This window comes from Erigeron canadensis, chromosome 6, assembly GCF_010389155.1.
Source record: "Erigeron canadensis isolate Cc75 chromosome 6, C_canadensis_v1, whole genome shotgun sequence".
NCBI lineage: Eukaryota > Viridiplantae > Streptophyta > Magnoliopsida > Asterales > Asteraceae > Erigeron > Erigeron canadensis.
In genome coordinates, this window is record NC_057766.1 from 5394326 (window position 1) to 5420419 (window position 26094).

The 26094-nt window shown below is 36.6% G+C and overlaps 1 protein-coding gene across 1 annotated transcript; it reads right to left on the reverse strand.

The window, feature by feature from the left end:
* Positions 1 to 1017: 1017 nt before the first annotated feature.
* On the reverse strand, positions 1018 to 25340 carry LOC122603300 (protein CHROMATIN REMODELING 20). The gene is made up of 26 exons (XM_043775969.1): positions 25193 to 25340; positions 23239 to 23392; positions 23033 to 23095; positions 22455 to 22550; positions 22282 to 22374; positions 21688 to 21878; positions 21052 to 21283; positions 20547 to 20657; positions 19055 to 19138; positions 18001 to 18408; positions 17601 to 17899; positions 16992 to 17079; positions 16663 to 16884; positions 15934 to 16053; positions 15604 to 15770; positions 14415 to 14556; positions 13584 to 13733; positions 13420 to 13475; positions 12742 to 13042; positions 11782 to 11908; positions 11634 to 11695; positions 3946 to 4169; positions 3646 to 3849; positions 3469 to 3547; positions 2708 to 2964; positions 1018 to 1747 (listed from the first exon to the last, which is right to left on the reverse strand). The coding sequence occupies exons 2-26, from the start codon at positions 23359 to 23361 to the stop codon at positions 1339 to 1341; spliced, it is 4308 nt and encodes a 1435-aa protein (XP_043631904.1). The 5' UTR covers positions 23362 to 23392; positions 25193 to 25340; the 3' UTR covers positions 1018 to 1338.
* Between the last annotated feature and the right edge of the window lie 754 nt (positions 25341 to 26094).

The window sequence follows — 26094 nt, forward strand, 5'->3', positions numbered from 1 at the left end:
ATTTAGTTTTAACCAAATTATAAAGCTCAATCTTTGTCATGGTTTAGACTATAGACACAATAAAAGAATCATGTTTTGGACGAAAATAGCTGTAATATCCATTTTGGGAAAATAATTTGTACCGCAGACTTTACCTAAGTTCTACTTTAAAAAGAGTTACAAATTAAACCTTTCAATTTGATGAACATACATAGTCCTCCTGAATTTTACATAAACTCTCTCTGAATTTTACATAATCCCTCCCTGCTTTACCTAAAATAGATACTGCATGCTTTACCTAACCTTTCCCCACATATGTTTTTCAACTAAAAATTCGCAGTTAGCAAATGCTTCTAAAATGTTATTCTAATAATGAGGTTATGAGTTATGACAACCATTAAATGAGAAGATCGTAATAAATAATTAAATTATGAAAAATGATTGATTAACCTAATACATCTCTTAAAAATTCTCCAAACAATATGATTGTGACACATGGTAAAGATCAAAGGATAAGAGTTGGAGAAAAAACTAATGAATTACATTTGACACACAAAATGAAGACATTAGGAGGATTTGTTAAGAAGATATATCATTTCTCTTACATTATATACATAGCCAAAATATGTTAACCTAATAAAATCATTAAACTTTATTAAACCAAAAGAATCATGAGATCTTAATAAACTCATGCTTTCACAAGCTTAGTCAATGAATTTTGACAAAATAGTGCTCTTTTTTTAGTACTGCACACATAAATAGTGGTTGAAAAACTGTTATGAACGTAGCAATCAGACTTTAACATAGGATTTTCATTTTCTGGAACAGTTTATGATATTAAGGCTCAAATTGGATGCGGGTATACAAGTGTTAACGTGTTATAATCGCAATAAGGAAAGCAAAAATAAAGTTCAACTAAATTGTGTTTCTGAGTTTTGTTGACCTTTCACTTAGATACCACATGTATAAGATCATGCAAAATATATATATGGTCTAAGTCACCGACAACTCATGAGGAACTCAACAATTGGACGAAAGTTAAGGTAAAACATTCATGCATTCCGATATCAATGACTTCCAATATCAATAGCGCTAGCGCAAGTGCCAAAATAGCATATGTTCTTTGCTTAAAAAGGCCATTCACCAGAAACTCTAAAATGTATGAGACCAACCCTTCAAGTACCAAATTCTAACTAGGTTGGTCACTAAAGGCTATTGGGACACCGGAAAAGGGGGCTAATCCCACATTCACCATATAATATAAAAGCTTTACACTATGTCATCTCCATCAAAAGCATCTGTTAACTTCCATGTCCGATGTATGACCAAAAATTAGGGCTTTTGTTGTGTTACCAATGTTCACTTAGTGAGACCACTCCAGCTAATTTCCTGACCACATTCACCACATATGGTGGTGCAACCTGGTTTCACACCTTGACTCCTTAGGGTTAGCATATGGGCTAGATTTGTGCATTTTCGAAGCACTACACGGTTCCTGGAACACACTCGGGTAATCGTAGTTGGCTTCTTGATTCTGGGTTCAGGTTGAACAGTTGGTTTGGCTTCTGAGACATCATTCACGGTGGCTTTTACAATAGGTGGGGGTGGGGGTGGGGGTATGGGTCCGTCAACTGGATTCCTCTGGACTTCTTCCCATTCTAAGGTTCTACGGTAGACTTCCCAGGCCATGTCTTGTTCTTCCTTCGACAGTTTCTCATCTTCGTTCTCTTGTAAAAGACTCTCATGTTCATGATAATTTGCAATCCATCTGTGAATCCAAAAATGAGACTCTACATATTAAGTTTTTTTCCTTCCAAGAGATGAAGGACAGGGCGACTGTTCTGAAAATAGCATATAAGATTTATAGACGTGTTCAACTATTAACCAAATGTCCTAAGTACCCTTAAACGAGACAAATACTGTATATCCAAATTTCTAGACAGATACAACCTTAGAAGTGTTCTGGCATTCAAAGAAACTCAAGACAAGAAATCACAAAAAGTAAATAAATAAAAGTAAATCTACTCAAATATAAAAATAAATAAAATAAGAACTTTGGTTACTTTTGTGAGACAAATTAAATAATATGCAATGTGAATGTCAAACATTCTGTTAGCATAGAAACTTAATAAAGGGGATCAATCTTAACCCATCCATGTAAATATGGGTCCATTTGGATGGTAGTATATGAGCTAAAGAGAGCAAGTCATGTGGAATCGAAGCTTTTGCAGATAATATGCTTAAAGAATTGATGTGTTTTAAAATGTTTGCAATGCATATCACCAATCAATATATAAACGGTATAGTACACAAGTTTTCTCGGTGTTTAAGCTAAGAGGCTAGGACCCAACTATGTGTGGATATTGGTCGAAAGCAGGTCTTTGGTGGCTAATCCATGCAACCCACTGCTTCATTGATTAAGGTCTTACGCCTAATACCCTATGATTTGTTGGTCTTGTACAACTGGATCTGAGGTGAGTTCTGGTCAAAGTATGTTTTGTGTGTATTTATATATTTTAACCTGCGGCATTTTCTGCAAACCCGTTTTATCAAGTCATGAAAACCCAACACAGTCCAGACCTGACCAGATTTTACTTAATCTAATATTCATACATTATGCCCGTCCATTATGCGACTTATAACACACGAAAAACCAATAATAAGATATACCAGAGCAAAAAAACGATAACTGTCAACCAAAATATCATATGAATTTTCACTTATTTACCTTGGATGATGTTTACCAAGTAATACTTCCATAAATTTGTCGGAAGAAACAAGAGGACTTTTCTGTTTCGAACAACTTGCGACTTCACTGGCACTATGCGCAGCTGCTATCTTGCTATTCACCAGGTCAGCCTTAGCTGAAGCATTTAGGTTTTCATCATCCCCGAAGGCAAACAGATGCAACATCTCTTCTTTAGATATTGTCCTATGTACTTGCTGCCTATCAACCACTCTTGCTGAAAGACTCTCCTTCGTTACCTGTAAAAATCACCGTATTCATAATAAAGGTGATTCAAGGGTTAAACATGCAAAGATGTAGAGGTGGTGAAATGAGAGGGTAAGCAAGTTGGGCTTAATAATAATGTGTTGGATTGACCGAAGGCAGGTTCTCCAAAAATTTTCTATAATTTTATTAATATGTTATTAATGACTGAGAAGTTTCATGAGTTATAAATGCATTGTGGGGGGAATGCCCCTTCCAATTTAATAAAACATGTCACCTAAATCATTAGTTTTTTTATAAATCCAGACTTTTTTTTACCTTTAAAACCATCATACATAGATGTTTATCAGGCTACCATATAACATTTATATCATTATTAACCGTTAAAGATAAACATAACCTGGATGCATACATAGATGTTTATCAGGCTACCATATAACACTTATATCATTATTAACCGTTAAAGATAAACATAACCTGGATACACCCTATCATAAGTATATGGGCTGAGCATGCCACCTCTACCCAGATGTGATTACCTGACGTTTATAAATCTTTTCTTCCATGGTGCCATGTGCCATTAGGCGGTATGCAAACACCGGTTTTGTCTGTCCATATCTGAAATTTAAAAAAGGTAATTAAAATTTATATATATATATATATATATAATATATACATGCTTTTTTAGTTGATTAAAAAAAATCAATTGGCCTTACCTCCAAGCCCGATAAATAGCCTGAAGATCGTATGTTGGGTTCCAAGAGCCATCAACAATAACAACACGGTTAGCAGCATAAAGGTTGATACCAAGAGATCCAGCCCTGGTTGATATTAAAGTGCATTTAACCCTCTTATTTGAGGGATCGTTGAACTTCTCAACGAGTTTTTGTCTCTCTGACCCCTCGGTTCGTCCATCTAGTCTGTTGTACAAGCAAGAAGTTAAAAAGGAAACAAACTATGATTCTAAACATAGATATATAATGACCATTACGCCCTTTACATCTAATAATACACACCTGTACCAGTCCTTTCCCCTTTTCCAACATTTCCGACTTTTCCCATTCCGATTCAATTTGGATATATGGCGTTCGATCAGATCAAGTGTCGGTATACTTTGGCTGAAAACAAGTACCTTATCACCAACATCAGAGCTCATAGTTAAAATATCTAGCAGCAGAACCATTTTACCACTATTTTCAGCCTCATAACTGTTCTCCATAACAAGATCATCCCACCAATTCTGCACAAATAAAGCTGATTGTATCAACTAGAGTTGACAAAGAATAGGCCATTTCGGGCTATTAGACTGATATTATAAATGTTTAGAGATACAAGGATACATATTGTAATATATATATATATATATAGATGATGTATCTTAATAATTAACATACAATAAGATGCGTACAATTCCCCTGTTTCTTTATTATTGTGGTATGAGAGCCACACTATCTAACCCTAATTCGGCTGCCACAAAGCAGCCACACATCACCGCCTTTTTTTCCCTCCATCTGACATACAAGTGCCGACCCCAAATTAGTTAGTTATCATGGCCATGATAGCTGCTTTCTCTACGGTTGAGAAGACCTCTCACAACTCCCATAAATTTGCTTTCACCCTAAACCCTAACAACTATGGGTTCTGGAAAAATATGATTCATCCCTTCCTTGTCACAAAAAACATGATAGGCTACGTTGATGGCACGATACCTTGTCCGTTGGCTGTGATAGAACAGTCCACTTCACAAGACAAAGATGCACCAAAAACATCTCAGCCAAACCCGAATTATGCAATTTGGATATCCAATGATGCTCATGTTCGTATGTTGATTATCTCTACTATCTCAGAAGCTTCGTTCATCCATGTTCAAGGTACTACTTCTCGAGAATTATGGTTGTCTCTAGGACGTGCTTATGCACCACATACTTCATCTAGGGAATACACTCTAAAGGCCCAATTGTTAAAGCTTGATGAAACCCCTTCTCCTTATCTTGATCGGGCACAGGAATATTCTGATGCCCTGGCTAATATTGGGGAAGCATTCAAAGAAAAAGACCTCGTCATGCTAGTTATTTCTGGTCTTCGTGAAGAGTATAATGGATTTAAATCCAATATTCTTGGGAGACAAAATCCAACAGCACTTTCAGAACTCAAAAGGCAGCTTTCGGATTATGATTACATGATGAAACAGTCTGTTGCACCTGTTATTGCTTCACCCAAGGCCTTTGCAACTTCGGCTACGGGAACTCAGCCAGTTACTACCCCTATACAACCTCATACATTGGAGGCATTGACTCAACTTGCTTCCAAATTAGGGTTTCGATTACAACCCTCCACCCCACAATCAGAGGCCTTTTTTACCTCCTATAATCAAAACAATCGTGGTCGTGGAAAACCCAATTATAATAATCCGGCTTATAGGGGTAACAAAAATCAATTTAGCTGGGCAACTACTCAGAATATGGTTTATGGAACTTGTAATAGGTGTGGTATTGGTCACACTCCTCCTGATTGCCCGAACCGTGTCAGGTCTCGCTCACAACCTTCTGCCAACTATGCTGATTATCGTTCACAGCCATACTATGCTGATTATCGTTCACAACTTTCTGTCAACCATGTTGATTATCGTTCTCAGGCTTCTTCTGGCTTCCCGACACTGGATCTAACAGTCATGTAGCACAAGATAGATCTATCTGCTGTTGGCACTGCTGAGCCGTACTATGGTGAGGAGTCTCTTCATGTTGGCAACGGTGAGGGTTTACCCATTTTACATATTTGTTCAACACGTTTTAATTCGCCTAACAAAACTTTTTCATTAAATGACATCTTTCATGTTCCTCAAATCAAGCGAAACTAACTCTCTGTTCAAAAATTTTGTCGTGATAATCATGTCTTCTTTGAATTTCACGATTCCTTTTTTGTTGTGAAGGACAAGTTTACACGCACTGCCCTCCTCACGGGTCCAAGTGAACATGTTCTCTACACCATCCGTCTTCCTTCATTTCAATTGGTCTCCAGAGTTGCTTTTACTGTTGTTCGTGCTCCTGTTACAACATGGCATCAACGACTTGGGCATCCTCATCCACAACTTTTACATTCTATGCTTTCTAAATATTGTCTTCCTGTTTCTAAAAACAGTTCGAATGACTCTTGTAATGCTTGTCATATATGGAAATCATCGAAACTTTCATTGTCATCTTCTAACTTTCAAAGTTATGCAATTTTGGATTTAATATTTTGTGATGTTTGGGGACCGGCTCCTATTTTGTCTAGTGATGGTCATAAGTATTTTTTACTTTGTGTTGATCTTTTTACTCGCTATATGTGGTTTTTTCCATTGACACAAAAATCGGATGTGTTTCCCATTTTTAAACAATTTGTTGGCCATGGTTAAACGACAGTTTAATACTAAACTTAAATCCGTTCAAACGGATTGGGGAGGTGAGTTCAGGAATCTCCCTAGTTTTTTCTCTCCCCTCGGCATTATTCACCGTCGTTCAAGTCCCCATACTAGTGAGCAGAATGACATCGTTGAGCGTCGTCATAGGCATATCGTTGAAACAGGTCTAACTTTACTTGCTCAACCTGGTGTGCCCAATCGTTTCTGGCACTTTGCCTTTGAAACGGCAGTTTATCTTATAAACCGAATGCCATCTCCTAATGTGTCTGGAAAATCCCCTTTTGAGTATATATTTCATCGTCCACCTAATTTTACCTTTTTAAAGGTTTTTGGATGTCGATGTTATCCTCATATTCGTCCGTATAAGCATCATAAGATGGAGTTTCGTTTTCTCCCTTGTATCTTTCTTGGGTATAGTCCCATTCGTCATGGTTATCGGTGTCTTGACAGGACTACCGATTGCCTTTATATTGCACGTCATGTTCGTTTCAACCAACGATCTTTTCCTTTCTTACTAGTTCATGCTTCCCATCCCTCCCCTTCTGCGCCTTATCCATACGTCACCGGCTACCTTGCACCTATTACCACTACACCTACTGCATCTATACTTACTTCACCCATTACACCTACACCTATTTCTACTCGTCCGAATCTATCCACTCCATCTATCCACTCAAACTGATATACCTAGCCGTATCCAAACACAAACCCCGCACCTACTCAACCTGTCCCTTCAAGTGCTGAAACACAAACTGCACCTATTCAGGTTATCCCTTCACATACTCAAACACAAATCGAGCCCACATCCCGAACGCAGTGTCACCACGCCATCACCGCATACCGTACCTAACCTGCTAATCTTCGCCAAAACCCGAAACAACGGGTTCCATAGGATCCTACCGCTCATCTCTCTCACACTTCCACTGGTATTGAATCTGTTACCTTTGATATTGCTAACAAATCTCCTCAGTGGCGTAGTGCTATGGCAGAAGAATATGCAGCCGTGATACGTAATGGTACATGGACTCTTGTTCCTCCCGTGCCTAATGCAAATGTGGTTGATTGTAAATGGGTATACAAACTTAAAAGGGATCAAACGGGTGCTATTACACGTCACAAAGCACATCTAGTGGTAAATTATCATAAGACTTTTAGTCCAGTAGTGAAATCAACTACTACCCGTACAGTTTTGTCTATTGCTCTGACACAACGCTTGACACTTAGACAATTAGATGTTCAAAATGCGTTTTTACATGGGGACCAAACCGAGACAGTTTATTTGCGCCAACCACAGGGCTTTGTTAATCCTCAGAGACTGGATCATGTTTGTTTACTTCATAAGTCCTAATATGGAATAAAGCAAGCTCCTCGTGCATGGTACACTCGGCTTACTCGGGTGTTACACTCTCTTGGGTTTATAGGATCTAAAACGGATCCTTCACTTTTTGTTTATTGTTCTGGGGACACTCATGTATAGTCTATGTCAATGGCATCCTTCTTACAGGAAACAATCCACATGTCATTGATCAGGTAATTCACAGCTTGGGTCACATGGGTTACACTTTTGCTATTCAAGATTTGGGCTCTCTATCCTATGTTTTGGGTGTTAGAAGAAGGAAACAATCCACATGTCATTGATCAGGTGCTTGGGTCACATGGGTCACACTTTTGCTATTCAAGATTTGGGCTCTCTATCCTATTTTTTGGGTGTTGAAGTTGTTAAAAGGGGGTCTAATATGGTTCTTTCTCAGCGGAAATACATTTTGGAGTTACTTCATCGGGCTCGTTTATCTCAGGCTAAACCAGTCACATCACCAGTCATATCACCCATCACTACTACTGATGCAAATCCTTCGGTTGAGATTGATTTTCACTTTGTTGGAGAGAAAGTGGTGGATGGAAAACTCATTGTGCAATTCAATTCTACACATAATCAGATTGCGGATATTTTCACCAAGCTATTGTCGTCACAACGATTTGCTGATTTACGGTCCAAGCTAAGAGTCGTTACCCGGCCTTAGCTTGCGGGAGAATATTAGACTGATATTATAAATGTTTAGAGATACAAGGATACAAAGTGTAATTAGTAGATATATATATAGATGATGTATCTTAATAATTAACATACAATAAAATACGTACAATTCCCCTGTTTCTTTATTATTGCGGGCTAATGGTTTATCAATCACGTATATAATCAAATTATACATAGTCAAAAGTCACCCAAAGTGTGGCCTTAATGCTTAAGATCTTCACATCCTTATAACCAAAACGCTATATTAGTTTTCAAAAGATCTAACCTTTATACTTTATACTTGTAGTGAACCACTTTTAGCAACATGTGTTTCAGGTCAGCCTAAACAGCCTAAACGGGCCTGTGTTGGGTTTGAAGGCTTGTTGGTCAATAAGGCCCGATCTATTAAGGAGGCCTGTTTAGGTTTCCTTGGGGACCAAGTTTCTAAACCTGGTTGTTCTCCTATATATATCTCCTTATTGTAATTGTAATCTTATGGTTCAAGAGCATAATTTAATAACCTAGTTGCAGCCGGTGGAATAGGCCCCCAACTGGGCCGAACCACGTTAAATCTTGTGTGTCGTTTTACTATTTTCTTGTTTTATCTTCTTGTTTAATTGCTTCCGTTGTGCTTAAGTGCTAAGGCTAAGGGTTGTTCCTAACAAGTGGTATCAGAACTCTCAAGGTTCGATTAAGGGACTGCTATCTTTGCCGATTAGGGTTTCAGTAGTCTCTCTTGTTCGCCGTTTTCTTTCTCTCTTGTTCGCCGTTTTCTTTCGCAACCGTGCAGAGCTGTTGTACCACCTGCCACAGCCACTACGATTAAAGTTTTTTCTACCCTTGTCCACAGCTGTTTGCTGCTGATTTGCAGCTGTCTGCTGCTGTTCAGCCGCTGTTTGCAGTTTTTCTGCTGCTGTTTGCTGCCGTTATTTGGCTGTTCAGCTGCCGTTGCTGCTGAATCTTTTAATTTAGCTGCTGGAACTGCTGTTGGCTATTTTCTTGTTCGGTCAGATGTGTTCTGGTTCTGGTTTTGGTTTGCAGCTGTTTAACTGCTGTTCCGCCATTGTTTTACCAAACAGCCGCCTGTCCGCCGCCACTGTTGCAGCCGTCTCTGCTGCTGCAGCCGCCACCACTTGGAACTCTATTAGGGTTCCTGTTTTTTGGGGTTATTTGGTGTTATTGATCGATTGGAAGATGATGAAAGCACTGTTTTCTTGTTCGAGGAGGTATTTGGCTACGGTTCTTGGTTACCATCGTGACATTCTTGTTCATCATTGATCAGTACTGTCTCTGTTCAGTTTATTCTGTTCAGTTTATTCTGTTCAGTTTATTCTGTTCAGTTTATTCTGTTCAGTTTATTCTGAGTTGGATCTCGGTTTATTCTGATTCACGATTAGGGTATGGTTTTTTGCGGGTGGTTGTTACTAAGTTTGTTGCTGTGATATTACCTTGATCGATTAGACAAGAAAAGAAGATAAGTACCATTGTTTGAAGTTAGTCCATTGAAACAAGGTATTAGGTTGATAGGGTTAAGCCTTTGTTCAACCGGTATATACATGTGTTTTGGATTGGATTTCTGTTGGATGTGGTACTGTTTATGAAGAAAATAGAACTAGCTCATTTGGAGTGCTTTGAGTTATAAGTATTCTTGTTCCGGGTTGCTAGTGTCGACACGAGTGAAAAAAAAGTTAGTTAGGTCATGGAACTAACGCTTGTTTTCTCTACTGTTATTGATTGTTGCTTTTAACTGGTCTGGATACCAGTGGTTTGACTTTTGAATGGATCTTTGTACTGGTATTGGGTGAAGGTTTTCGCTGGTTGAATATGAGTGGAGGTTCGTCACATGAAGTCTGGTTTAGCATGGTTGGAATAACAAAGAGAGTGGGAGCCGTGCGTAGTTGACTTGTGAGGTTGCATGAGGTGCTCAGGGTTTTAGAGTCGCCCGAGGTTGATAAAATTCTGCTTATGAGAATGTGTCTGGGTTGATGCATTGGGGGTCATTGGAAGGCAGTGAAGACTCTTGTTACAGATTTTGGTTTGCTTCATTTTATGTTACCTACTGTAGTGAAGCACTGGTCTGTTGTTTAGACTTTTGGAGTGTGCAGATTACTGCACTACCGGAAGAATTGAACCAACTTTCGGAGAAAAGTCTTGGCTCGCGGATTCGAGAGTTATACGAGTCTGGTGCGCGGTAGAGGACTCTGGGACTTTCAGGTAATCTGTTCGAGCGTATTCGGAGGTTTGAACTTGAACGGGATTTTGTAACAGTAGGAGCACAAGGAGTGTGTTGACATATGTTGAAATCGACGTTGAGTTCTGAAGACCAGGGTTCCGAAGGAGAGATGAAATCTCTCCTGTGATGTTACCGCTAGTGGAGAGTGTTGTTGCTCTGGAGTCTCTGGATCCGGTATTTCAAATCAATAGGGGCCGGTTGAGATTGAGGATGAGTCATTGGTGATCTTTGCCATGACTGAGCAAGCTGTGTCTGACTATATTGGAGCGGTTTACAGCTTCAATGGGCCTTTCAGGTAACCGATGAAAAGGGTCGTTGCAACTAAGTACACTTGGGATGCATGGATTGAAGTTTGGTTTGTTCTTGGGAGCTGGACCTATGAAGACCTCTGTTCCTATCTGTTTTAATTGAAATCTTAGCTTGTTCATGGAGAATTAAAGACTTGGGAAACTTCTGTTTTGAAGTTTAAGTTTGTTCTTGGAACCGAAGGCTTGGAGGATTTCGCTTATCCGAAGATTACTGGAGTTACTGGATGACGGGAATGTTGTTTGTTTGAATGGCGGGCTGAAGTTTTTTCGCAAAGCCTTCAAGTGGGAGATTGTTGGGTTTGAAGGCTTGTTGGTCAACAAGGCCCGATCTATTAAGGAGGCCAGTTTAGGTTTCCTTGGGGACCAAGTTTCTAACCCTAGTTGTTCTCATATATATACCTCCTTATTGTAATTGTAATCTTATGGTTCAAGAGCATAATAAAATAACCTAGTTGCAGCCGATGGATTAGGCCCCTGTCCATCGGCCCTCCACTGGGGCCGAACCACGTTAAATCTCGTGTGTCGTTTTACTATTTTCTTGTTTTATCTTCTTGTTTAATTGCTTCCGATGTGCGTAAGTGCTAAGGCTAAGGGTTGTTCCTAACCGCCTGTATCTACATGTATAAAATACCTATTAGACACGTAAGTCAACCCACTCGGTCGCCCATATTTCGGCATTCACAAAAACTATCAGATTTTAATTATATAACTCTAGATGGGTAAATTACTAAATTTGATAGCCTGCATACCTCCTTGAAAAAGCCACTAACATTTTTTCTAGATGAATGGTCATTCCTGTTCCTCAATTTACCTGAAAGTAAAATCATGAATACATAGTTCAAATACGGCCTTTATCTTCCAAAAATAAAGTCAACATGCAAAAAAAGAAAGCTTTACCTCCGTTGCCCATTGTATAGTCTAGGTTATCATCACTGGAGCTTTCCTCAAAAAAATTCTCAACATTTTCACGTTTGCTGAAGTCTTTGTCTTTCATTAGTTGCAATATTCCAGGATGATTCCATATCTAGCAAGTGTTAACCAATAACATAGTTAACCAATAACATAGTTAGTTCCACCAACAAAAAGAGAGCTATAAAGACCACAGAGCTTGATAGCATTTATAGCTTAGACTTTAGAGAATAAAGGAAATGGGAAATTGCATAGAATTGTAACATAATCTAGTCCACACTTCATTGAGGGTAAAACCAACTGCTGATACTAATAACAAACTACTTCTACTTATGTTCATTTTAAGACAAACCGCACCAAGTGGAAACTAGACTAGATTCAAGTGAAAAATACAGCTTGTAAGATGAGGCAACCAAGTAGAAAAAAGAAGCAAGGAAGGGTTCTTTAACCATCTAAATCATCAATAAAAAACTGCACAAGCGATGCCTTAAACAAACCACCATTAACATAACGTTACGAAAATAATATGCAATTTTTAAGATCATTTCATAACTTGATGCCTAGAATTACATCAAGTATCACTTTCTGGTTAGAGGTAGCAAAATGGGTAGGTTGGGTAACAGATTAAAATGAGTTCCGGTATAAAAAAAAAGTAACATTTAGTACATGTCAGGTTGGCCCAAAATGTTTTTTGTTGAAAAGATTTTTTTTTGTTAACTTGTGTGTCCAATATAATTACAAAAGATTGTACTATTACATTTAAAAATCTAATGTTTGGTATTAAATGATTAAGGGGTTTATTGCATTAAAAATGCCGTGGCAAATTTGTGACCCATTTCCTACTAAGCAATTGCTCTGCACAAATTTGACCCGTAAACATAGGGCATATCGACTCGTTCATTTGTGAACGTATCAAATTTGAGTCATTAATTCATAATGCAAGAGTACCTGAGCCAATGCTTGGTAACTGGCAAAAAAACTCTTCCTGGTCTTCTCATTAGAAGCCTTCTCTTGTGTGAGCCCATGTACATCCAGAAATCTTTTGTATAGCGCCCTTTGCACAGGAGAAAGTTTCACAGCAATAACAAAAACAGTTTTGGGGGGTAAATCCTTCTTCACAACGTTCATGTCCATTCGTTGAACAAATCCCTTCAATTGTTCATAGAGGATATGAGATCTCTGGTTCATAATTTTCACATCATCTGACGTAGAATTTGTGTGTTGACCATTCTCAATAGGGTTTTGGAAACTGCAAGATACACAGTGCACAACTAGTCATACATATGCAACAGATTTGCTATGACACTATAGGTGGCAAAAAGGGTATTCCAAATAACCGGTCAAACTAGTATTTTGTGTATACGGGTTGCAAGAAATTGGCTGGGGCTGAAGTGAACACGTCAGTTCAATAATATTATAATAGCCTGAGTGAAATGATTTAGGAAATAGCATGCACTTAATATAGACTTTGAGTGACTTTAGACCACCCAGTTTCTAAAGCTAAATTCCGTTATATTACCCACTTGACCCATTAGACAAAGCATAAGCCGAATCAACCCATTTACAAGTAAATGGGCTGACATTGCCACCTTAATATAACAGTTATGAAAGCAAGAAAAGCCTTGCCGGTTTCGAAACTCTTGACTGCTTCCAAGAAATCCTTCCCTCACAAAATCAACCATCTGTAACGAAAAAAATATCCGTAAGACAACAACCTTCAAATTTTGCACTTGGAACATTATTCTGTGATGTCTTGAAAAAAGGCAAGGAACATGGTGGTCAGAACTTACACAGAAATACTCCATGAGGTTATTTTGAAGAGGCGAGCCTGTTAATGCTATCCGTCGCTGGCATTTGACTAACTTCAAGGCCTGGGTTGTATCAGCCCTAGTGTTTTTAATCATGTGAGCCTCATCACAGACAAGTATATCAGGTCCATCCTGCAGTAGTATTCATAATATGTTACCAATATGTAGCTAACTACTTTAGAACTAGTTAAGTTACCATTTCAATATTTACAATTCTGTTATAGCTTTTAAAAACTATCACTTTCATAATAATAACGAACCACAGGGGTACCTAATGAAATGAACTCTAATAATAATATTAGAGTGCTACAGTCTACAGTATCACTTGTTATTATCACCGAGTAGATAGCATTAACCATTTGTTTTTGAATATTTATGGACATCCTAGTCGACTAATATATAATTTCAATTGCATTTTGATAGTACAATTTTTTTTCAGATAAAAAGTAAACTATATTCGTTAAAAAGCTAGAGTTAAAAACATATATAACCTTGGTCAACACATAAAACGCTACTTTGGTTTCTTTTAGCTTTTTTTCAAGTGCAACAGTTAGTTTGCAAGGGAATGTAATTATAATAGCAGAAAATCTGATGCACTCTATCTTTATGTCCCTCCAAGGAAAGCAAATGACTACACTAGTGTAAAGTTTAACAGCTATTATCAACAATCAGATCTTCAACCTGTCAGAGGCTTGAATTAACAAGAGTAATACTCAGATGTAATGTAACTTCTCACTTAATTTTTAATACAAATATACAATAAACTAAATAGATGTAATGACAAGCTATGTCTCTGAAAGTCGTAAGCGTTACCTGAAGAGTCCTGCAAAATTCCTTAGCCATGTTACGATCCTTGACATGCTTTCCAAGCGATAAATTACGGAAATTAGTATAGCCAATCAAGAAAACACCACCTTTAGCTCTCCACTTCATTAACAACTCAAGTCTCCTATCTCTACATATATTAGTTCAAAACAAGTCATAAAAAGAAACAACTGACATGGTCAAAAACTTCAATGTGTATAGGTTCACAAAATTCATATCTGATCAAACCCATACAGTAAAAAATGAACCAGCCTTTCATGATGTATTTTGTCTTGTATATATCTCAAACCCACTCATTAAGCATCGTTTAGCATCTTATAATAGAGCATTTGCTATTATTAAGAGAAGCAATGTTTTAAAAACCGGTTTTTTGATTAAAATGGTCAGGTCACAAAAAACAGTTCAACCTGTTAAACCGTTTGAAGCAGATTGGTTAAACCGAACAACCGGCCGGTTCAACATTTAGCCGATTTAACTAATAAACAGCCTTAGGTAAACCAGCGAACCGACCGGGAACCGGTTACACCGGTTTTCGAACACTAAAGAAAAGTTTCTCCCGGTAAATACTATAACAGGTTCAAAACAATAAGTTTCCTTAGTGATGCGGAATGAGGGATGCATAGGGTAGGTGTGATTGGGGGACAGGGGTGGGGTAGTAATGCGTGTGGTTGCCCTCCCTAAAACTTTTTTTGTGGTTAGCAGAAATATATAACCACTCAAGTATAAAAACTCAAAGTTCTACACCCATCACTATATCAGAAAGAAACTCACACATACAATAATATCATCAAGTCTTCGGTCCATAAATTTGATGCCACATGGATCAACATATAATATTGTGCACCATCAGATTGTGGTGAAATCTATTCATTGGCTTCGAATTATTAAAATGTTTTTATTGGGTATTACTATTAGGTCTTTATCAATTAATATCGTCAAACTCGTGTTTCGACACAGTGAGGTTAAGCCATTATTTTACAATTGTTTTATAGAATATAACTCTTCAACCAATACTTCCTAGTATGTTATGACAAAACAGTAATTTTTTAAAGGGTAGTACACCATCTCGATATATGACTAACATGAGAAATTCATTAAAAAAAGTATTAGGGGTACAAAAATACATATTCAAAAAATCAAGGATGTAAGGATATGAAAAACGGCATAGATGTAAAACCTTGGGACGTCTTCAAGCATGTAGACACGAAGAGGCTTAAATTCGGTGGGTCTCCATTTTGTGAACTCATGCCTCCAATTGTGCAAAACATTCACGGGTGTCACGATCATTGCGGCTCTTAATCCTATGTCAACACTTCTCATTGCAGCATACAGAAAAGCTATAACCTGGCAAATCACGAATTAATTATTCCAATGTTTACTCACTGAAAGCCACATGTTGCATCCACGTTTATCATTGAAACTCACGTGTGAGAGAAGAATCAAAATTAAAGCATTCAAAGACTAATGATAAACATTTAATGGTTTCAAATGGATCCTATCATAGTACCTGCAAGGTTTTACCTAGCCCCATGGTATGCGCAAGAATGCAACCAAGTCCCTTGTCCCCTGACCTGACTTTCCTAATTGATTGTATGATATTTTCCCACATGAACCTTATACCTGCAACCTGTCAATAAAGTAACAGAAGGTTGTCGTCAATACAAAATTATTAAGAATGGACAATACGAGCAGTATCTACCCTACAAGATAATTATATAAAACCCACCAGCTCTTAAAATATGAAATACTTCTTGTGGAAATAAGAAGGTTAGTAAGCAATCGCCAAACAGAAACTTTAAAAAAGGTATCTTATTATTCAGTAGTTTATGAACTAAAATACATTTATGCAATAGGTCAACATTAAATGGGATCATTGCAACAGAGTTAAACTTTACGAAAAAACATCATTGGGGATGTCTCATGGTGCATTTTGAAAGTGATTGTGTCATATTGAATAATGAGCTGTGCAAAACCAGGTCATGAAGTTGGTGTAAGTATGTAATTTTTATATTAAGTTGTAATAACTATAATAACTAGGTGTTTCTGTTAGGAAAAAAAGTCCAAAGAGACATTCTGTGGAAAAAGTACCGTTATATAAATAAATAAAAAAGATAGCTATAGTTTTGGCGATTTAAAATCAGGTTTGTTGCTTCCAGTAGCAAACTGTTGACCAAAACAATAAAAATGCAGATTTAAACACCCGTTAGATATAGTTGGTCAAATATAAAATGTAAACCTGATGAGATTTCAATTTGCTTGAGATGCTCTGAGGAAGCCTAACAGCCTCCTCTTTTTCCTCCCTCACAACATTTACAATATAACCTGTTTGTGCATCACCCAGCATGTTAACAGTAACACCCTCAGATGTGGTTGCCCTAGAATTTGCATAACTTGTTTCTAGTGATTTTAGTGACTTCAGACGCTCAGCTTCCAGTGACTTAAGACGTTCTTGACGTTCCTGAAATTAAGTAAACTAGAATTAATAAAAACTTTCAATTAACCAAATGACCTCTATATACAATGAAATAACTTAATATCATGTGGGAAACAAAAAGTACAGGATACCTTTTCAATCGCAATTTTCTTTTTAGTGTCTTCTCCTAATTCAGCATCATCAAGGATTCTGCGAATTTTCTTCTTTCGTCTCTTTTTGCTGATTATATTGAAAAAAAATGGAGATTAAAAGTCCAATCCAGTAAAGAAACTATACTACAAACTTAATACATAATATTTGATAATTGTAATACAATAAAAAGATATCAGTAGTAATTTTAGAGGTAGCATTTTTTAACCCAGTTATAAAAATTGGGGTTATGCTTTATCTCACACAGGTCAGATATGTTAAGCTACATAGCTTAGCAAATAAAATAATAAGTCGAACGGCTTATAAGTCATCTGGAAATTAATGCTTAAAAGTTTCAAAATCGCTTTACTAAGGAACATTTAAGTTATTACCGTGATATTAATTTTGTTATCATATTTAACATTTTAAAAAGTTTATAAAACTCGACAAAGAAATGTGTGTGGGTCAGCCCAACCCATTCTGACAATCTGATATGTACAAAGAAATTACATGTTTTGACAGGAACCTGTTTCGACCTGTAACCTGATCCACCATTTAGCCACCTCTACATTTATAGAAGAATCAAAAACGTGATCAGAAAGTTGAACTACCTAACCGGAACCTTGAAACCATCCTCTGAATCCTCAGAGTCATCTGAATCACTTTCTGAACTTGAAGATGATTCGCTTCTAGAAATAAAAGCTTTTTCCAGCTGCAAAGTTAATGGCTTCAAGATACTTGGAGAGCAGCAACAGCATTCCCATCCAAAATCTCGTGCTTTTAAAAAACATTCTTCTCCAAGATTCTTCTTTATACAGGAACTACAGAACAGATTTTTGCATGACTTACATTTTAATAAATCCCCTCTTTTCCCACACCATCCACAGAAACATTCAGCGCAATCCGGATCCTGACATAATAGAAAAAATAGTGAATGATATGTTCATATCTGCATAAAAAGTATGTTACTATACATGTATTCATATGAAGATCACAACAATAAAAGCAGACCGTTTCTTTCATTTTCTCGTCTAATAAATATTTGCAATTTCTGCAAATAATTACTTTGAAGAGTGGATGTGTATGCACTTCATCAGCAACTTTATCACAAGCAGTGCAATGAAATTCATCAGATGTGCCATCTCCATTTTCTACTTTATCAGGTTGATCATTTTCGCTCACACTGCATGGAGAAGCAGATCCGTCCACTGCAACAAGTTCGGCATCAGATATGTCAGTATTTGCAGTCCTGCACTTCTTACTATCAGAATTTTCACAACTGTCAGATAGCCGTTTGGTCCCACAAAGACGATTACTCTTTTGATCTGGCATGTCAACATCACTCGATATCCTGTGGTCCGCATTTTCATATGTGTTACCATTGCTGTTGTTAGTTCGCTCGGCTTCCCTGATACCCTCCTGACCATATTTCAGGGAAAGAAAAGAAGATGATAGTGAAAACCCAGATTCCATTTGATAGACAAACTTTTCAAGAGAAACAAATCCTAGGCAGGTGAAGTGTAAAATCTATGTTGGAATGAGTACCCAGATTCCGATTTGATAAACAAACTTTACGAGATAAATAAATCCTAGGCAACTGAAGTGTAAAATCTATGTTGGAATATTTGCATAGAGCCTCCAGAAAACAAAATTATTTGCATTCATTTGCATTCATTTGCATTGAGATAACATGCATGATAAGAGTTTTTTATCTACAATTAGAAATAAATGAAGTAACATGAATACATGGCATTAGAGGTGGCAAAATTGGTGGTTTGGGTAAACCTTCAAAACAATTAAATTAATTTACCCGAAGTACCATTCATAAACAAAAGGGTCAAAACTCAAAAGTGACAACCTAACATGTCATATACCCAAACCCAATACTTAAAGCACCATAGAGTGGTTCCTCCATTCAGATGCAATAATATTACTACACTTGTATATATATTAAGAGAGCAAAAGAAGAACCCTACAGAAAGTCGTGATGTACCTAGCAGCATCAAGTTTCTTATCCATGTCTACAAGGAAAAATAAGTACATAAAATGTGTGAAGGATACATACCTGCTTTAATTTCCTTCTCTGTCGCTTTTGGCTCAAACGGAAAAGAAGTCTACGGTCAAGATTTACATCATCTTCTTCTTTAACCTGCAATGAGACGATATTTTAGCCTAGCCATGTAAAAAGACTAATAAAAGCTTTTATCAGCCACTTCAAAACTGACAATCGTATGCACAGCTTTTTGTCACCTCTTGAAACTCCACACTCACTGAAACAGATAAGAGTAGGCTACATGTATACACACAAGGAATTTCACATGGCCCATAGGTTGGATAAGTATGAAAACTCAGTTAAGAGTACGCTAAATGTATATGCACAAGGATAGTAGCGGCAACGAATAGTTTTAATTTGGAATAGATGTATATACACAAGGTAGTGCCTGCGGGATGCAACAGCAACGGATGGTTTTAGTTTGGAATAATGGGTAACACCCAAATAACACTGTTACATTGGTTGGTAAAGGACATGGTACCGCAATTTCCTATTGGTGCTAGTTAATCTTAAAATGGAACTATGGAAGGCGGGTTTTGGTTTTATATAAGTTTAGATAAAATGTAATTAGATTAAATCTCATAAGGCTAGTAGTCTCTTCAGATAAACGATCACCTTTGGCCTATATTAGTCAAATTAGATAAGCAACTAAATTTGGTTGTATTTCCATTTTGAAAGAAGTATCAGTTTCTATGATAACTAATAAAAAATCAAAACATAGGAAAATTTACAGTCACTGATTTTCAGAAGAAACTAGGTAGTAGCATGCTTTATGTCTTTGATATGTGTCAGAAAAAAACCAGCATCCTTTATGTTAAAAATTAAAGAGTATGAAAATAAGAAGCAAAGGCCAATTATCTTTTATTGGACATGAAATTAGATAATCCATCGCCAATACAAAGAATATATAACTAATGATAACCTTATTATACTTGAACAGATAAATGATTATAAAAAGCAAATGAAACGAGGGTAACTATCAACGAAACTCATTCTAGACTTCTAGGATCTCCTTCACCACACCAATTATTAGTATAAGGGACCACAATAAGAGAATGAAATGTGTTTATACTTTATAGTGTTAAAGTGCCTTGCTAATAGAACACCTTGAAGCACTTATACAGAGGTATCGCCATTAAAGGTTCAACTTTGTCAGAAATAAGAAAGGTGTTTCTGGCTGCAAAACAAAATATACAAATGCAATGTCAAATTTTGTATCACTTAAATATGGCACTGATTGGATGTGATACATATATTGAGAAACAGGAAGTATTAATGACTCGGCAGCTTAGATTATTGTCGGTAAACAACAAAAAGTTGAGTGTACCCCCTATTGTTCAAAATATCTAGATGGTCAGCAGAAATAAACAAATAGATTAATTATTTCACACCAATTGTCGATTTGTCTCTTCGAACACACAAGTACACAACCTCTTGGTCGTTGGGTCACCCTATATAATGGATATAATTAGAGGCAAAAAAAAATCTAAAAATTCTCATGTACCTTTCTGAAGTTCTTATGATCTTCAGACGTATATAGTTCTCTCTCCGTCACTATAGCGTCAGCAACAAACGGGTCATTCGAACTCCCGTCGATATCATCTATCTCCTCAACCTAAAAACAATATAAAGGAGAAATAAAGACTGAACACAAACATGCGCAGCAGTAGGGTGGGTGAAGAAATAACAGAATATGAATGATCAAATACAATGCATGATGATGCCTACTATACTATCGTAACGACTAACGACAGCTGGAGAAAAGAGGTCAGACAGGTTGGAAGTAGCCTAAAGTGTACTCGTAATGCCCAAGACTTCCTAAATTATCTTATTTAGAAAATGAGATATAACTCAAATCAATATAAATATATTTTAGGGTAAAGATTGTTCAAGGTTAAGGTGACTCGCACCAAAATCACTTGTTTAACACAAACAAGCTATCCAACTCGCCCATATTGCCACCTATATTATTGAACAAGTATATTGAGTTTATAATAACAGTATAGTACCTCATCTACACCAGGAAACTTGAGCCCCAATTCTGCAGCCTGTTGAGGTGTACTGGCCATGTATACAGACGCCCAATTTTTGCTTCCAAATGAATTATCATTTGTTGATGAAGAGCACAATTTGTTGAAAGAGGACCAATCTACTTCACAACTGGTTTTGTTGTCATCATCAGGAGCAAGACGTTTCGCAAGAAACCCACTTGCACCTTCCTCCAGAAGTTTACCATGATTTCTGTTAAGAAAAGTAAGCCATATCTTAATGCCTTATTTCCATCCATGCACTTATGAATGGGTCAATACAGAGCTATATTTTATGCCTAACATGGCAAACAAATAACATCATAACAGATTTGTAATAAAAAAGCACAGGTCAAACCAGCCGAAAGTAAAGTGTATATTTTTTAATGCATACAACCTCCAAAATCATTTGAATAAATTAAATGGATTATTATAAAATAATATATTTGCTAATCAGAATTGACACACAAGTTACTTGATGAAAGTTAGCAACTTTGGCCAAAAAGTTTTGGGGGGACCCTTAGAACTAAAAACTGCCGGTTTGAACCAAACCGATTTTGAGCTGAACCGAACCCCACCTAACCCACCAACATCTCTCTATTTGGTAACACGGACTACCTTCTGACAGGCCTGTGAGTTTGCAGATACTTCTCAGCATCTGCAATTGATTCAGTAGCATCCCCGGTAACCTGCGATCCAACCCAGTGAGTCCTATTTTTCCATGCTTCTGTACAGCATCCATTAGGGGCCTGAGTTTCTATCCACTTGTAGAGACTAGGGAGTTCAATTCCAGCACCATCAAGTTGCTCCTGCACAGCAAGGAGATCAATGTGAATCAACACCAACATTTTATCTATTTTGGGCAATACCATTAGCCAGCAACATTAATAAAAAAGATCATCAGGATCAGAAGAGTTCCAGACAATTCTAGTACAAATCTTATGACTGACCATATTAGCTGTTGTAGCAGGAGTGGGATTTTAATTTTTGTGTGTGAATGTATGTGTTTACATGTAAAATCACACTCCACTAAACGAATTTCAGTGATTATGTATCTGTTTTGCCTATAATTACTAGGGTAGAAGCCTTAACATACAATAAAAACAAAATAAATGTAATGTAACCGTAAATTCAACCATATTATGCCTCCTATTTCCAAAACTTAAGCAAACAGCAAAAATAAAGAGATGAAACAAGGGTAAAGGAGCGGACCAACAAGTGAGCACTCTCTGTTTCAAGTTCATCAAGCTCATCTTCCCATTTTTCCCTAAGAGCTAACATTTCATCACCAACAGCACTCTCCAGCTATCCAAGAAAAAAAAAGGTTAGTCACACCTGAATTATCACAATTTAAAACTACGCAAAATCAAGGGCATAACACTAACAGCTTCCCCCTCAAGAGACTGTGCCAACTCTTCCCGCACTTCAACTTCCACTTTTGCTAGCGACTCGTCTTCAAGTGCTTCTTGGGCTTCTGCAGCCTAGAACAAAACATCAAGATGTAATGCAAAACTGAAAACGGAGAGTGAATTGAAAGGGGTTAAAGGCTATTTCAAAAAAAAAAGGTGGGACAGCAAGATGTGTGAGTTAACAGGGCAAAAAAGGGTTTCTACCAGACCAGGTCATGTACCATACTACTATGTGACTATGTATTGGGTTGAGCTGATCCGGGCACGCTTCTTGTCATAGTGTCATACTTATTGTCTAGAACACGAAGAAACAAATTGTTATAATAAAAATATAAACCTGATTAAAGAACTTTAGTTGGTACTTGGCTGTATGCATTAATATGCCAAAGACAATTTCCAGCTTTTTAGGTCCTTTCTGTCCATTTCACCCTTTCCACTTAACTAAGCTACTTTCCTACGTCTCGACTGAAATACGTAATCACCCAATTTGACCCATTCATAGGTATAAGAGTCAAAACTGCCAATTCTAAAAACATGCAAAGAAAACTCAGTACCTTGCTTTCAACTGCCAAAAGCTCAGCAATTAGACGTTCAATGTCTTCATCGGTGAGAACTGGCTGCAATAAAAAACAAGGTAACTCGTATTTGAGAAAATCACTACACACACTTTTTATAACTTAATGTATCACAGAGTGTGTTTCTTTGCTGACTAGAGAGGTTAATTTCTTTGTCAGTCAATTCAAAAGTACCAATGTCTTGCCTCATGATGCATCTCATCATCCGGACCAGATATTGAGGGTTCGTCATCGTCACTATCATTTATAAAAGAGTCACTTGATGTACTGCCAATATCTTCTTCTTCTTCGACTTTATCCGCCGTCATCGCTAGATTGTATATTAACTTATTGTCGTTTCTGCAGAAATCAGAGAGCTTAAATGAAGCTATTGACAAGCAGCATAACCTCATAACATTCAAAACAATGGCAAATAGAAAACAGTCGTACTGAGATATTTTGCATAATTGACAGCAAATCCAGTGTGATGACAGATGAAAACCAAGAAGAACAATTTGCAATCACATGCACAGATAATATCAAACTGGGTTGCATGTTTGATGAAATTTGGCAGAATACAATACAATCTAATCAACTAATACTATATTGATAGAAAACGCTAAAAAAACCTGGTTTGTAGATAATCTGAATAAATGGATAAAACAAACAAAACAAAGCTTTTATTCAAAAGCACAACGCACTCTCCAACAACAAATTACTTTGAAGAGAAAAACCAACTCTGCCAATGAAACTAACTAATTATTCAAACTAAACTTAACTAATTACAACCTAAAGCCCTACTTATAGTAAACCCTGACTCCTAATATAACCATGACTCCTAACTTTTATCTAAAGTAAACCCTATCCCGTATGCAAAATAAAGTAACTATAAGATCTATGTAATAATTATACTACTAATTTCCATAATAATGGTAGATTTAGATTACTTTTTCAGTCCATAAGGTTGTATCATTTATGAATACTATGAATACTGTCCTTGATGTTTCGGCGTTGCATAAACACTTAATTATTTTAATATTCTGCAGACTTTTTGTCCTTTAGTCCATTAGAATTGACCCATATCTGGTAAGCCCATAGATATGACACGTAGCCCTTTTGAAATACACGCTTATAGGTCTGCAAAAATCTTGGCTACCCACCCCTTCCCCATTGCTATCCTCCCTCTTCACTAGATATATCCTCCATTCACCATAGTCGACAGTTTAACATCCAAAATCATGTCGCCCCCATCCGAAATCAAGGCACGTAAATACTATAACTGTTAGCCTTCAAGGACTTAACCTAGATAACGGAATCCTATTATACAGAAAGCCGGAGGCTTCTGAAAAACACTAAACCTCATCTATATAACATCAAACATCTGATACTAATACGTAATATAAATCCTTTCAAGATTGGGCATGGATCTCATTCCACTTAACACTTCAAAAGGGTCTAAGAAAAAATAATCAACGATTCATTGGAGTAACCGGAAACTTGACTTCGGCCTCCTTTGAATGAACCCCACACCCTTGATACACTTCAAAAGAGAAAGTCACATTCCTCGTAAAAAAAAATAATAATAAAAAAAAGGTCGAAGCTTGGCAAAAGTAAGCCAGCAAAGTTGTGTGAGCCCTACGTATTGTTAGTAATCCTAGTATAACTAATGGATTAAAGTCGAGCCGGAAAACAAGTCACGAGGAGCGAAATATAGCGGGAGTTTGTGGCAATCTAGAAACCGAGTAAGTCACGCATTAAAATCTTTACGGAAAGTTATCGTTCAACAAGATTATTGTAACCGAAGCAGATTTCAGGTCAAATTATTGTTATTTTGTTAAAAAAAATCCAACACTAGATAAAAATTTAGTATATAAAAAATTTAGAAAAAAAAAAAAATGCCCTCGGTCACATTACACGCTAACCCTAAAAAAATGTAGTACAGTAAATCAAACATAAAAAGTTAAAAAACTCATCACAAGATTAATATAATCAAAACATTAATAACACAAATATATAATCAAAAGTTGAAAACTTGGAGCATAATTTACCCTAAACAAAATCAATTGCAAAATTATAATCAAACACACACACAGAGAAGTGTCGAAAACTAAAATTTAATAAAAGTTTTTTTTTTTTTGTATTAAAAGGGGAAGAAAATACCTAATAAGAAGCAAGAATTCGAATTTTATGAATTAAGAATCCGTTGAGTGACGATCTTTTCTTATTTACGTTTACCCACTGGAGTTGTGTTGTATTTTTTGTGTTTTGATTTTGAAAATGGAAATTTGAATAACTAGAATCGAGGAAGGGTTAATTTAGAAAGATATCTCAGAGTGAGGGATTCTATTTTAGCTTTTTAAGATTAGAAAATTTTTAATTTTCTTTTTAGTTTATAAAGTTGGTGAACATTTGAGAAGTGATTAATACATTTGTCATGTCTTGCAAGAATATAAATTCTTTTCTATCTTAAATGGAATTTGAAAACATTATCTCTATACTATCGTAGTAGGGGTAAGGTCTTAAATATCTCAACCTAATACACCATCGAAATATTGAGACTCAAAACCATAGTCACATGAGTTGTGGTTTGTTCCTGTACGAATACGCGGTTTGAATTCGCAATTCGCTAGGTCCCCGAAATTCGGTTCGAAATGGGGTAGACTCATTTCGGTTCACTTCGGTACGAACCGGTGATGTTAAAATACAATAATAGATTCGTATTTTATTTTTTGAACATTAATAAATTCGTATTACATAGTCCAATTTCGAAGTATATTTAGTACTACAAACAAGGTCATAATAACCAAATACATAAAATAAAACATGTTCAAATCCAAATACATAAAATAAAACAAGTTCAAACCGATTACTTAAAATAAAAATACTAAAAATAAAACAAAGTTCTCAGCCAAAGTTTGTAACCATGGAACTTTTTAAAGCTCTTGAAGTCCCACCATTTCAGCTGAGTTAACCCTCCTTTACAATAAGTCATAAGTGGCTCGATCTTTTAACAAAGCAGGACACCTTTTAATATCTGCTTTCTTACCCAATGGAGGCCGAAA

Coding starts and splice junctions, on each gene's coding strand:
- LOC122603300 (XM_043775969.1), bottom strand. CDS start 23,361: ATGACGGCGGATAAAGTCGAAGAAGAAGAAGATATTGGCAGTACATCA. Junction 16,054..16,662: donor GCAAATTGAAATCTCATCAG/GTTTACATTTTA, acceptor CTTTATTGACAG/GTTGCAGGTATAAGGTTCAT. Junction 2,965..3,468: donor AAAAGATTTATAAACGTCAG/GTAATCACATCT, acceptor TGATTTTTACAG/GTAACGAAGGAGAGTCTTTC.